This window comes from Homalodisca vitripennis, chromosome 3 (assembly GCF_021130785.1).
Source record: "Homalodisca vitripennis isolate AUS2020 chromosome 3, UT_GWSS_2.1, whole genome shotgun sequence".
Taxonomy (NCBI): domain Eukaryota; kingdom Metazoa; phylum Arthropoda; class Insecta; order Hemiptera; family Cicadellidae; genus Homalodisca; species Homalodisca vitripennis.
Genome location: NC_060209.1, coordinates 22,545,588 through 22,560,697, shown reverse-complemented (window position 1 = coordinate 22,560,697; position 15,110 = coordinate 22,545,588). Strand labels below are relative to the sequence as shown.

At 35.5% G+C, this 15,110-nt stretch overlaps 2 protein-coding genes across 2 annotated transcripts in view; one reads left to right on the top strand and one right to left on the bottom strand.

The window, feature by feature from the left end:
- Positions 1 to 3,083: 3,083 nt before the first annotated feature.
- Positions 3,084 to 15,110, top strand: part of LOC124356687 — a 33,734-nt gene continuing 21,707 nt past the window's right edge. Inside the window, exon 1 of the mRNA XM_046807832.1 lies at positions 3,084 to 3,241. The gene's annotated coding sequence lies outside the window, so the exon portion shown is untranslated. The remainder of the gene's footprint in view (positions 3,242 to 15,110) is intronic.
- LOC124358111 lies at positions 5,074 to 5,784 on the bottom strand. The gene has a single exon (XM_046810405.1). The coding sequence runs from the start codon at positions 5,782 to 5,784 to the stop codon at positions 5,074 to 5,076; it is 711 nt and encodes a 236-aa protein (XP_046666361.1).

The following is a 15,110-nucleotide window of genomic DNA, read 5'->3' as shown; positions in this document are numbered from 1 at the left end:
TATAAACTGAAATATATTTATACTGCTAGTTTCAGCAGATCACACAGTTTAAGAATATATAAGGATGTCTTTAATTATATTATTCTACTGATGTAATAGCGTGTAAACCATAACGCTCCCATAGTGGCAAGCGGGTAGACGCGGCAGACGTCAGGTTCGTGGCGTATGCGGTCACGTGACCAGGGGGTCACGGCGGCAGGCAAAATGGTGCAGCCCTTGATACTAGGCCCTGGGAAAAAAGACCCTGGGTGATTTGAGTTCACGCAGGGTGGGGTAAATACCCCTCCGACGCTGTGATGCCGCCCTCTCCCAGTATCCCCACCACTGCTCGGTATTCGCTCTATCGGATCATCTGATTAACCCGGCTCGTCTCGTTCAATGCGGCGAATCGTTCAGTTGAACCGGTCAGTACAGAGTGACTGAGCCTTCCGCCAGAGAGTGTTATACTGGTCATCGTGTTGACTGGATAAAATGAACGACTGAATTCACTGAATGTATGACCGAGTGAACGAAAGGATCCGTTTGTAAAAAGTGTTCGCATAGAGGGAGAAACAGCATAGCGTACAGATAGATATATAACAATAAATGTATTGTTTCGGGAATCTAGTAAATGGAAATAGATCTATTAAAACTGATAAAAATGGAATTTTAAGTCACCAGATACATTACTAAATATTGTAAATGTTAATACTTATAATCAATGGACTTGGTTGATTGATGTGCCTTTGATTTATCATAAGTAAGGTTATTCCCTTGCAGATGTTTAAAATAAATTAGTATTTAATTTAAATAAAATTAAACACACATTGCTCGTATGAAAATAATTTATTTTTATAGATAACGAGATATTTTATGTCCAACCGATTAATTTCCACCACTTTTCAAAATACCTAGACTCCGTACTCCCCCCGTTGAGTTATACGATTGCGGTTTTATTCTTAATCGGTTAGCAGTGAACTAGTGGTGGGAATAACTGGATGAAAATAACTGGTTAGTTCGGTTATTTTATTTTAACCGATTAGTCGGTTATTTTTGCTGCATCCAGTTAAATTAGTCTATAGAATGAATTAGTCGGTGATTCTGATCGGTTATTTTAAATTGGTCTTTAGATAAGTTTTTTCTACCGACTAATTTTTCTATAAGTTAACTGGTTGTGAAGACTTAGTCTATATTTGAATTAATCGTTGATTCTGATCGGTTATTTTAAATTAGTCTTTAGATTAGTTTTTCTACCGACTAATTTTTCTATAAGTTAACTGGTTGTGAGACTTAGTCTATATTTGAATTAATCGTTGATTCTGATCGGTTATTTTAAATTAGTCTTTATATTAGTGTTTCTACCGACTAATTTTTCTATAAGTTAACTGATTGTGCAGACTTAGTCTGTACTTGAATTAGTCGTTGATTCTGATCGGTTATTTTAAATTAGTCTTTAGATAAGTTTTTCTACCGACTAATTTTTCTATAAGTTAACTGGTTGTGAACACTTAGTCTATATTTGAATTAATCGTTGATTCTGATCGGTTATTTTAAATTAGTCTTTAGATAAGTTTTTTCTACCGACTAATTTTTCTATAAGTTAACTGGTTGTGAAGACTTAGTCTATATTTGAATTAATCGTTGATTCTGATCGGTTATTTTAAATTAGTCTTTAGATAAGTTTTTCTACCGACTAATTTTTCTATAAGTTAACTGGTTGTGAAGACTTAGTCTATATTTGAATTAATCGTTGATTCTGATCGGTTATTTTAAATTAGTCTTTAGATTAGTTTTTCTACCGAATGATTTTCTGTAAGTTAACTGGTTGTGCAGACAGTCTATACTTGAATTGCTCGTTTATTATAATAAGTTATTTTTATTACTGAAATATCGTTCTTTAGCGATTAACTTTCGTGATTCGTAATTAAAATAAATTATAATTTTGCAATTTGAACGGTAATTATCTTGTAGTGTTATAAATGATATATGATAATATAACATTTTAAAATGTTATGACTATAACGTATGCACAGAAAAAAGTAATAATACAATTACAGAATTTCGTTTTCAATTACGGTTCTGCCAGTGAGGGTTTGCTTGGGATTTTTTGATTGTATATTAAGGTCCGAACTCAGACCGGGTTTTCGTACAATTTCTTCCGGAGCCAGTCACACGTCTATATGAAAGGACTGTGTCTGGTGGGGGGGACACGACGGGGCCCGACCGAATATCTTTACCAGGGCTCGCCAAAGCTAAGTACGGCCGTGAGTAAATTGGCCGCGCCGCGCCGCGTACCTGTCTCAACAGGAATGGTTCATTCCCCCACCACCCCATCCCTAAAATGTGGATTGAATTTAAAAGGTAATCGGTTATTCATTCGACTAAAATAACCGATTAACGACAAAAATAACTGACTGGTTAGTCGGTTATAAAATCCATTCGGTTATCCCATCACTACAGTGAACGAAAGGGACGACTGAATAATTTTGGGACCTAGTGTACTTGGAAATAGGTCTAATAGTGAAAGAGGGGGTGGTGGTAGGCGTGGTTCCTTGCTCCTCCCTCCCCCTATGCACAAGAAATATTCGCACAGGTCGCTATGATTGAACGTTTTGGAGTCTGCTCTGATTGATTCCAATCATGAAAAATATTGCTCTTTATGAATAAAATCACTAAGGTACTTTCAAACACCTTTTAATATAATAGAAGATTACATAAGATTTCTAGTGTATCAGTTCGGTTGTGGTGGTATATAAATATATGACTCCACATATAAATATGTGGAGATTTCTCCTTTTTATACTATATAATAAACTTAAACGTCTTTTCCACAAGTATTGAATTATTTGACTATTGTACTTTTCCTTGATGCAGAAAGATTTACCCAATTTAACATAGGAAAATAATTTTTAATGCTAATGTAACTAAGCATTTTCCCAAATGGCACTTCGACACTGAAATATGGAAGTGTTACTAAATGTATCACTTCGGTAATTGATAATATTTACACATTAAATTAATACGCATAGTATGATGTATAGTTTTTTTTTGTGGTACACTTTTGGAACGTTAGGTTTTGAACGTAAATCTGACCAGAGGCAGATACGTTTGGTACTTTACGGAAAAGTGATATTGCAATATTATCGCCTACATGGCCTGTGGACAACCATGGTATGTGGTCGAGTGACGTAATTTTTGTCGATTCAGTCTTGAGAAATTTACCTGTTCCATTCCGCATAGATTCACCAGCCTTTTGTATGAGGTAAGTTTATTCTCGTATAAAGTTCAAATAATAATATGTATATTATGTACTATTCTCATTTAAATATTACAACAGTACTCACATTGCTGATATTTTGAAAGTAAATATTGTAACTGATATTCCTTTTGATATATAGTAGCTAGTCTACTCTTCAAATTCTGTAATGATTTACTAGGCATATTTATTAATGTGAATAATATTTTATTAGTACTATATTATTATTAGTTCTTCAATTTCTGTAATGATTTACTAGGCATATTTCATGTGAATAATGTTTTATTAGTACTATATTGTTATTAGTTCTTATCACTCATAACTAACTAATAACTTAAATAGTTATCTAAGGACCCAAAATTACGGCTAACGTGAAACTGGCCATAGATTCCATCCATAAAAAGAACGTGTACCCTGACCTAGTTCCTAACTGAATCCTAACCTAGTTCATCAACTGAAAACCATACAACATAATATGTATTAATAACGTGAAGGTAAATGTTGGATGGGTGTAATTTGGAAATAAATAAATATTTATTTTATTTTTAAATACTACAAATCAAGATTTTAAATGAACAAACACTAGCCTACATTTATGATAATCACCATTTGTAGTGGCCATTTTCAGGACTATACTGATTTAACAAGACAAGTTCTGAGAAACCATTAAGATGTTCCTGTATCTCAAAAACATATGAGCCGATTTTGATAAGACTTATATACACATTTGAGACACAGTCTACTATACTATAATACAACCCTCATTCTTAGGCCATGCCTATTTTCAGAGTCACACTGGTTTAACACAGTATGTGCTAAAAATTCAAATCGATGGATGACCGTACCTCAAAAACGTATGAGCCAATTTTGATAAAACTTTCTATAAACATTCATTATATGGTCGACTATACTAAAATACAAACCTCATTCTTAGACCGCACCTATTTTCAGAGCCACACCAATTTAACAGGCTATGTCCTAACAAAATCAATTTATGGGTTGCTGTACCTCAAAAATGTACAAGCCGATTTTGATAAAACTTTCAATACATATTCATTACATGGTCTACTATACAGGCCGTGTCACCGTGCTCGGCGCGTAGGGGAGGGTGGCCTGAGAGACAACGCCAATGCTCCCACTCCACCTCCCCTACATTTACTCGGTACAGTCAACTCTAGCAGGTCCCTCTGGCCCTCGTGTCTTCCACAACAAATTAAAATATCTTCGTTATTTTATCAATGGAGGAAACACATTTATACTAAACAGTATGAACCAAAATATTTCTTTAAATTTATTTCATAGAAATGTTTAAATAATATTTCTTTAAATCCATGACATAATTATTGTGATAAGGTATTTCCCTCTGATGGTTACAAATAACTTTCTCTCTGCTTTCAGAGTTTCAATACTCGATTGCAGGCTTGAGACTGCCGGAGGCCGCATTAAAAGTTATTTACATATTTTACATACTCACAAAACAATATTTATTATATACAATAATTACAACATTGTGGGATTAAAGATTCCAAAGTGATATATTGTCCTCCTCGTTGTCCATAAACAATAATGGGTGTACATTGGAAATAAATATTTAAATCAACTCTTCGATCCCTGACAAATTCCCGTCTTCAAAGTCATCTTCCGAAAAGTCACTGTTGTCCTCTTCACTGGACTCTGCACCAAGATTGATAACAAAAGATTCAATGGTATCTTCCAGTTGACTTTGAACTCCTATGAACTTCTCTTCCATTTTCTTGACATTTTCACATATTTTTTTCCAGTCCGTTTCAGTTATGGTTTCAAACTTCTGGTTTACAAGGCGCTCAACATCATGTATGTTAAAAGTCACATTGTGAGCTGCAACCCAGTTTTTTTACATCAGCCCAGATTAGCTCTATGGCATTGAGTTCGGGATGATATGGAGGGAGCCTAAGGATGTCATGTCCATGTTTTCTCATAATCTCGTCAATTTGATAGCGAATGTGCGCCGGTTTGTGTTGCCTAATCAACTCGTAGAGCTCCACCTTGAGTGATGACGATGAGAATGCAATATTCTTCTGTATCAGCCAATCTTGCATTTCTGATTTAGTGTTCTTCGAAGTTGGGCACTTATCTACTTGGACATTGTGATAAGATGCATTGTCAATAACCACAACAGTCCGAGGAGGTAAATTTGGAATTAATTTTTCCGTCAGCCATTTAAAATGCATCTTGCCGTTCACATTGTCGTGATAATCTCCTGTTTTTATGTTGGCTCTCCACATTGTCAAACAGTTTTTCACGAAGCCCATTTCTCCTCCTGCGTGTAGAAAAATAAGTCGCTCGCCTTTGGACAATGGGGCCGCCACTCCTGCATTTGAGTCATCGGACCAACCTTTTCCGGAAACATGAGCTGAATCGATGTAAGATTCGTCCGTAAAAACTATGGGGCGTTTCTCCTTCCGGTATTCTTGAATTTTTCTCAAATATACAAATCGTTTGTAAGCAACATCCTGGGTTTCCATAAGAATATGTTTGTTTGATTTGGTCTTTCTCCATCTGTAGCCCATTTTCCTAACAATTCTTCTCAAACTCGAGATAGACCCGGTAAAATGTATTTCACTTTCGAGTTTTGAACAAATTTTCTTCAGTGTTGGTAGACATTTCTCGGTCAAATAAAAATTGTTGATTGTCCGTCTTATAACACCAAGATCAAAATCATCGAGTCCAGTCACCTTTTTAGGCACCTTTCTCACTTTGTTTGGAGTTTCAAAGGAAGTCATTGTTTCAGCTAATTTTCTTTTTTTGGCACTTATACGGGTTAGAGTTCGCCGCGAAACACCGACAGCTGTTGCCACTCTTTCTCTCACTTTCTTAGGGTCAATAACAAATGTTCCCTCTTTACCCTCTCTACTCATAAAATCCATCACATTAGAAATAACTTCATGTGTCTGACTTTTCAGAACCTTGCCATCCAGCTTCGACTTAAATACAGTCGGTGTTGCCATGCCAGCAGCTCCAAAACTTCCACAAGTATCACAACATGGACAACACAAACACAGGATGTTGACCGCACACAGGGAGCAAGAAAACAATAATGAGCGTTGTGAGCCTAGTTGGAGTGGTCGCTTTCCAGTGAGACTGTACCGTGACTGCTAGTGGGGGAAGGACAGTAGTGGGCATGCTCAAACGAGGCGCCGAGCACGGTGACACGGCCTGTACTACAATACAGCCCTAATTGGTAATTCTGAGCAATTACTTAGTCAATCCCAAACTTTTTCATATTTTACTACGGTCATAAGGATGTTCTCAGAAACCAAGAAACATATAATTCAAGTGATAACCGGAAAGTTAACGTAAATGAAAAATAGTACAGAAATAAGCAGAATTTTGATCCAAATGAACATTGTTTTTCTTAAATTTCGAGCTCAAAGTTGTTTTTTAGTTTTTATCGAGTTGAGACGAGTGCCTCTGGCCATCAGCGCGGGCTTCGGCACCGGTGCTGCACCGCGCTGATATCAACGAAAGAAAAACATCCCTCGAGATAGTACCTATCAGTAAAATCTCAAATTCTAGAGGGCAAACTTAGGTGCGTTGCAAAACGCCGTTTTTGTACAAAAAACGGCGTTTCCTGATCTTCACTTGAAACTGTGAAACTAAGTAACGTGTGATAGATATTTTTTTCGGAACTTCGAAGGAAACTTAACATGAGGCAGAAAGGCGGTTAAATGTTGCACGCCCTGATAGACCTGTGACAAGGAAATACTTAAGAACTTAAGTAAATAAGTTTCAGGTATCTGGATCCATCTGAGATGCTCCACGCTCGTTGGCTTCCTTTGGGCGGAGACAAGCAGTTTGAAAGTCCACGAGATCAGTAGCAAATATTTGAGACGTTTCCCAAGCGTCTGTGGTACACTTACTGAAGAAAAATAAATTTGACCCTTATAAAAATCAGCTTGTATTTGAGTTAAATGAAGATGAAGTTGTCTACAATTTTGTGAGAAAATTGAAACACTCATTTCTGCTCTTCCATTGTTTGTTCAAAACGTTGTGTTCAGTGATGAATGCAGATTTTTTGTCAATGGAGCTGTAAACAAACATCGCTGCAGGTACTGGGACACAGAAAATCCCCATGTTTTCCGTGAGTCCTGGACGCAATACCCAGAAAAAGTTGGGATTTTTGGGAATCACATTTTAGATCCATTGTTTATTAATGGGAAGTTTAATGAAGAACTGTAGCTGCAAAGGTTACAAGAATCAATTTTCTCCACAATTACAATGGACAATATTTATTTCACAATATGTTTTCTGTTATCACAATGTAATAAAAAAAAAACTGATAACATAGTCAGTCAATGATTAAAACTAATTAACTAAGCTTATTCTTAAACATTAATTTTGATACCTATGTTATTGATATAAAAACGATATAAAACATTAAAAAAAACATTGATTAAATCCAAAGGCTTAAACCCATTTTATAATTTTTTTTAAAGATATATTTTTATTATTTCTTTTCATCAAAAACTGTCTTCAAATAATTAATTTACATTATAATATGTTTTTTGACAAAGTGCTTCTTTTAATTTTTTTGGTAAATTTAGATAAGGGGGTTTTTTTGTTACTGGGGAATATTATATAATTTCAAACCTAGATAAAGCGGACTAGTTTCAATTTTTTTAGTTTATGTGCCAGCAGCTATTGAAACAAATTACAATTTCTTGTGTGATATCTATGATTAAATTTGTATTTTTCAAATTAATCAGGATTCTTAAGGATTAATTTAAGCATTTCAAAAACATATACTATATCCGTGGCAAAGTAAGGACGTTACATTTTTTTTAAATAACAGTTTACATGTTGTTCTTGAGTTTCAATGACCTATTGTTCTAATAATTGATTTTTGATTAATAAAGAGTTTTTGCATATCTGAGCAATTGCTCCACAAAGTAATTCCATAACTCAACATCTCATGGGCTTAATACACAGCTATACCAACTTCCAAAGATGTTATTCTAACTAGTATACTCAAAGCATACCTGGTTGAATTTAGTGCCAAAATGTATGCCTATAAATTTTACTGCTTGTCTATTATTTCTAAACCTTTTACAAAAAATGATCATTTCTTAATTTAAAGCATAATGTATTATTCTTGTTTCGATTTAACAACAGACCACAGTTCTGTTACTTAACATTTTTCGTCTAATTAGATCAGTTGCATTGCCTGTATATAAAAAGAGGCTACAAACTTCTTTAGGTAGGTAATTTGGCAGATCATTGACATAGACAATGAATAATAATGGGCCTAAGATTGACCCTTGGGGTACACCATGTTTTACATCTGCCCAATTAGAACAATATTTTCCTGATTTATTAGTAATAACTGTCCTCCGTTTACAGTAAAGTAAATAAGAATGTAATAGTGTAAGAGCTATATCTTTGACAACCATTCTTATTAACTTTGTCAGCAGCAGTGTATGGTTTACACAGTGTATAGTGTAGTACAGTGTGCAGTTTACACCAGAAATGTAACTTGGTTCATACAAGGCCTCAATGGTACTGTTCACGAAAGAGAACAGAGTTGCTTGTACACTAACGCTTTTTTCTAAAACCATACTGCTCTTTACATAATTTGTTATTTGATTATAAAAAGTCAAGAAGTTGGCTATGGATAATTTTTCATAGTTTTTTGAAATCGAACTTAGAGGGGAAATTGGTCTATAATTGTTTATTTTACTAGGTGAACACTTTTTATGTATTGGGTGAATTTCTGGTAACTTTAATGGGCCAAGAAAAATACCTTCACATAAGAACTTATTTATAAGTCCACTTAAATCATATTTATAGGCTACTTTCCTGCAGAGTTTTGTCATGAGCATAATTTAAAGAATCAAGTCTTATAAGTCCACTTAGTACATTAGAGATTGTGTCAACAGATCATTTAAGTATCTTATTAGGAATCTTATCCCATCCATATGAACTAATGTTGCTCAGATTTAAAATTATATTTTTGACAGTTTTGTTGGTGGATGAAAAAACTTGCAGCTCAATATAATCTTTTTCACATGTAGGATAATGTGAAGGGGGTAATGTGGCAGGAACTTTTGGAACTTTTAATACCTCTACTATATTTGTGTATTGATTATTAAAAAGTTTAGCTTTAGGTATAGGGTCATCTATTTCCCTATCATTAATCTTTAATGTAGTCATTTTTACGGATTTTATTAAGACCTACTTCATCTTTAATTACATTCTCTATTACTTTAGTTTTGATTTTAGAATATATTATATAAGAACTATTACAAGATTTCTTCTCTTCCGCAACCACTTAATTGAACATCTTTTTATATTTTTTAACATAACTTAGAAATTCAAGATCTGTACAGTACTTTGATTGAATTTGAAGCCTTCTTTTATGTTCAGAAGATTTTATGATTCCCTGAGTAATCATTCCATTTCTTAGGTTTTCCCCTTTGCTTGGAAGAAATAGCCCTGGCAGGAAAAATTTCTTTAAGAGACAGCTTGATTATAGATCAAAATCTTTTATAATTCTTATCAACAGACTTGTCAAGAATCAAATAGTCTATTCCATATAACAGGATAGTCTATTCACAAATAAGGGAACTTTTTTGATTGGAAATAATCATTTTTAAAGATATAAGTTATTTTTATTTCTGATATCGTTGCATTGGTAGCTGAAATCAGAAACTCTTTATTACAAAATTTCTTAGAGAAATGTATAGCATCAGTTTACAGTGGATACAATTCAAATTGTATACAAAAATAATGTCACTCTTGAATGTCTTTCCAGTCCACATATTCATCTAGGGTTTAGAAGGGTCTTGGATGTCAGCCAGTCATTCAGCGATGCCTTCAGCTTCATTCCTTTAAGAGCTTTTAGTTCTTGTGGTAATATGTTGTACAGCTTCTTGCCAGCATATGACGGTTTTCTTTCATACAGTGTAAGATGGTGGGCTGGTAGTGGGTAGTTTGCAGGATGTCGGGTGTAGTAGTCGTGGTGGTCAGCAGCTCGAGGTAGGTTCTTCCCATCAACATACAGTATAACCTCCCGAATATAGAGGGCAATCACTGTCATGATTTTTAGGTTCTTAAAGGCTTCTTTACAGGTGTCTCTGGGGCTCAGGCAGTTAAGAATCCTTATAGCTTTTTTCTGAAGTCGCAGTAGTCGTTGTAGGTTCTCTTGAGTTGTTCCTCCCCAGGCGGCTATCCCGTATCGAATATGAGTTTCAAATATTGCAAAGTAAGTAGTCTTTGCTGTTGGGGTGTTAATGATTGTTTTTATTCACTTCAAGATATAAAGACTGGTATTTAATTTCTTAAATAGCTTGTCAATATGTTGTGTCCATGACATTTTTTCATCGATAATTACTCCCAGAAATTTGGTGTGTGGCTTTACATCAACATCTGGTAGGGCTGGTACCTGGTTTCGCTTTCTACCAAATGCTAGCTGGTTAGTCTTAGACATATTAACTACCAATGTCGTTGTAGTGGCAGTACTGGTATGCCATGTTCAATGAGGTGTATGAGCGTACCGCTAGCTGTTCAGTAGAGTTTTCTGAAGAGAGAAGGGTTGTATCATCTGCATACATGAGCGTATGACAGTGTCCAAATATTGAGGCATGTAGTTTGTAAAAAGGATAAACAATACAGGGCCAAGGACAGATCTTTGTGGTACACCTCTATTTATAGGGAGTGGTTTTGATCTTACAGTATGGATCTGTCCTCTTTCCGTGTGTCTAACTTCGACCAGTTGGTTGCGTTGTTCCAGGTAGCTCTTGAGCCAGTTAAGGGCAGTACCTCTAATGCCCAGATTTTCAAGTTTGTTATAATGAGAGAGTGGCCAAGGCAATCAAACGCCTTACTGAAGTCGAGCATAATGCCTGTAACTAGCTTTCCTGTCTCCAGATGGTCAATTATAAACTCTGCTAGCTCAATGATTGCAGTAGTAGTAGGTCGTCCTTTTAAGAAGCCATGTTGACTTGCTGTTAGTAGCTTATGTTGTTCACAGTACTCCATCAGTCTTTTTAGCACAATCCGTTCAATCACTTTTGAAAAAGTTGAAAGTAGTGAGATAGGCCTGAAGTTACTTGCTTGCGTTGGACTTCCATTTTTTAACTTAGGGTACACCTTAGCTAATTTTAAGGCTGATGGGAATACCCCTGATGTTAAGGACATATTGGTTATAAAAGCCAGAGGTGGTGTAAGTATATTACTGCATTGATTTAATAGCTTGGATGATATGCCATCTACTCCTGCTGATGTTTTGGGTTTGAAGCTCTTGATTATGCTTTGAATTTCTTCTGTATTTGTGTCCAGCAGGTGTGTGAGGTGGCAGTTTACAGGAGGTGCTTGAAATGTATTTTTATTATTGCCATGCTGAATATTAATGTCAAGTGTATTGTCTGCTATGTTGATAAAGAATTTATTAAAATGTTCTACAATTATGTTTGGGTTGCTTGTTTCTTTACCATTAGTTTCTAGTTTCAGTTCCGGTTTCTTCTGATTATCATCACTTCTTTGGGAATTTATTATCTGCCATATAGCTTTAGATTTGTTTTCTGATTTATTTACATACTCTGCAGATGCTTGTTGCCTTAGCATTTTCAGTCGGAGGTCATAATTTTTCTTAGCTTTAGCTGCTGTTGTCTTATCTTGGTCATTACCTGTGAGCTTATATTTATTGAGACAATTAAGGTATTCTGTCTTGAGATTAATGGCTTCTTTATCTGAAAATTTGTGTTTTGAGGTTTTCTTGAGCTTAATTCTTACCAGCGGACACGTAGCATCCAAAGCCATTGTAAGCGTTGCTGAGAAGCTGTTGTATGCATCATCAGTATTTGAGGCATTGTACACTCCATTCTAGTCTTCATTTTCCAGCAGAGCTCTTAATGCAATGATGTTTTCTTCTTTGAAATGTCTCTGTATAATACTGTTGGACGATGTGGTGCATCTTTTAAACTGTGCCGTGGTTACCTGGGCTGTATGGTCAGATATACCCGCTTCAATAACTGCTGTTTTCAATTTGTCATGTTTGAGGTTTGTGCATACACAGTTTATAGAGGTCGAAGATTGAGGAGTTATTCTTGTGGCAGGAAGCAAAAGTCTAGATAGATTGTGTCTGTTTAGTCTCTCATTTAAAATAAAGTTGTCCCGGCTGTGTGGCTTTAAGCTGTCTACATTTATATCACCCATCATGATCAAGGAATAGTTTTCTGCCCTTGTTTCTTCTAAAACGTTGGAAATTACATCAAGAGCTTCCTCAAGTTTTCCATTGGGTGGCCTGTAGATACCTACAACAAAGAGATGTTCCTTTCCTTGAGAGATTTTTACCATAGCCATTTCACAAGTCAATTCTGCGCAGTAGTGGGTAATATTCACTGGTATAGCACTTCCTTCACATTTTTCCGCTACGTAAAATGGCCACTCCCCCTTTCCTGTGTAGTACTCGACTAAAATCGGTCCTAAGGGCGAATCCAGGAATTATTGTGTTCTTTAGCAAGTCATCCTTCAGTCCATGTTCAGTAAAAATAACTATATCCGGCTGTGTGGTTTCAAGGAAATGAATTATCCTGTCCGTTTTGTTCTGTATTTCCTGAACATTTTGATGAAGGATTTTTATTACGTTTTTTAGAGATTTGATCTTGTGGGTAGGAATATTTTGGTTCTGCACCGCTGTTTCTTGTACTGAGTCTGCTCTAAAAAACTATGAGGGAAGAAAGCAGTGGAGGGACTTGTGGGTTTGTTCGTGGTTTGTTGGTTATTTGAGCTTGAATCTATTTCTAATGTCTCTGTACTGATTTGTCCTACCTCTGCGGGAATGTTTTGGGATGTTCTTTTGTGTGTTTATGAAATTTTTTCACAGTTGGCAATGTTTTTTGTAAAAAATTCTTCTAATGTTTCACCATCTTCTAGTTTGTGGGCTATACAAGGAGGTTGCCTATTGAAAGTAACTGTGGTCATGGTTTCTCTCTGGTATTCTTGGCAAGTTTTAGATGCCCGTAGCTGCCTTTGGACTCTCTCTAGCCAGCACTGTGCATTCTTGTCTGGGGATGGTCTGTTTTTTGTATTTAGCTGCTTGGAGTGAGACACTGAAAACATTATTTTTTGTCCCAGTACTTGTTTTTCTCCTAAGAGGTAAGCTGTGCTGCCTTGACCTATTCTGTGCCACTTGAGGGGGAAGTGTAGATTCCGTTCTTGATTCAATTGCGAAGGATTTTATTGCTAACTCCACCTGGTCAAGTTTTGTTTTTATCTCGGTTAATTCAATCACTATAGGGGTGAGCTTTGTGACTGTTTAGAAGTTTCAGTTGCTGAAGAGTCAGTTTGTGTATAAGAATCCTTGTGAGTTTTATATGTGACTTCTTGACTTTCAAGTTTCTTTTGCAACATAAGAATGGTCTTTTCTTGTTGGTCTATCTTTTTTAAATGATTGTCAATGAGTTGTCCTAATTTAAGATCGTGGTCTTCAAAAATAGCCTGTGCTTCTTGACGAAGTTTTTTCTCCTTGCCAAGCTGTTCTTGTGATTCTGCAAACTGCTGCAGCAGGATTTCGATTCTCCCAATGTATTTTCCTTCATTGATTTCCATTTCCTCTAATTTCCCTTCAACTATTGCTAATTTAGTTTCAAGCTTGAATTTTTTTCCTTTTAGAATTTTATTTTCTTCTAGCAAAGCTGTCCCTATTTTAGCAGCCATTATTAGTTTGTTCTTCATTATTAGAATCTTCTAGAAAATTATTTTCAATAAGGCTGCTTTCGAGTTCTGTAATTGAGTTGTCCAAGGTGACTGGCCTAGTTAGGAGAATAGCGTCGGTTTGTTGAGCTAATAGGCGGGGATTGATAACTTCACTGCACTTTGTGCATTGCCATTTTTCAATTACATGTGGAGCCCACTTTTTAAGATCTTTTTCCTTTATTTTCTCGCATCCACTATGATACCATGTTTTGCAAGGTCCAGTGCATTTTATGCCAGAGAATTTTACACCGATTTCACATAGGTATGCCACAGGGATATTTTGAAGGCATTTTAGAACTTTCTTCCTGACTCTTCTATGTTAGATTAGCTGTAAATTGTCATTATTTCATTCTTAAGTGTATCATTAATTACAAAAAGGTCAGGAATAAGGAATTGCACTGTAAAATTTAGATTGATTTAAGGTAGTCAATGACCATGTCAAAAATGTAACATACTGTAGACCAGTATATTACTAGGTACTCAGTAGCAACTACTCAATTCATCACCACTGAGGCACCTTGTCAAGTAATTAATAAAAAGAAGTGTACAATTTTGTTTGATTTTGAGGAGTAATCTAGTTCCTTGTCAAGTAGAAAGATCCAGACAGCCTAAACTAGATAGGTGATGGAAGTCAGATGTAGATAAATAACGGCCGAGTGTTGGTGCCGTTGTCAGTTGCACAGTTAGCAGCTCAAGGTCAGTGCTCCAGCAGCAGCAATATGGTAGGTCAAGTGAGGAGTTTGCTGATGTTTGCACAGTCAGCGATGTTGTTAGCACCTCACGACTACTTGTCTGTGTATTTCATACGTTGATTTATTACCACACAGTTTCAAAGTAGGTCACCGTATGACGTGTGTACTGTTCCATATGGTATGTCTAATTTTTATAGGCTTGTGCTTTCATGGTATAGATTAAATATTTTGCAAATATCATTAATAATGATAAATAATTGTTTTGTAGTGAACGTTTATGCTTAAGATTGATTATTTTAAGTAGCTTGAAATTTTTGTTCCTTGAAAAAAGTATTCTCTAGTTCTTCTAAGTGTATTTTTTTTTTTTTTTTTGTAAATAAATGGACTTACAGTTTAAAGGTTGTGTTTGATGTGAAGAAAAGTAGGCATTTTGTTGAATTTCCCACTTA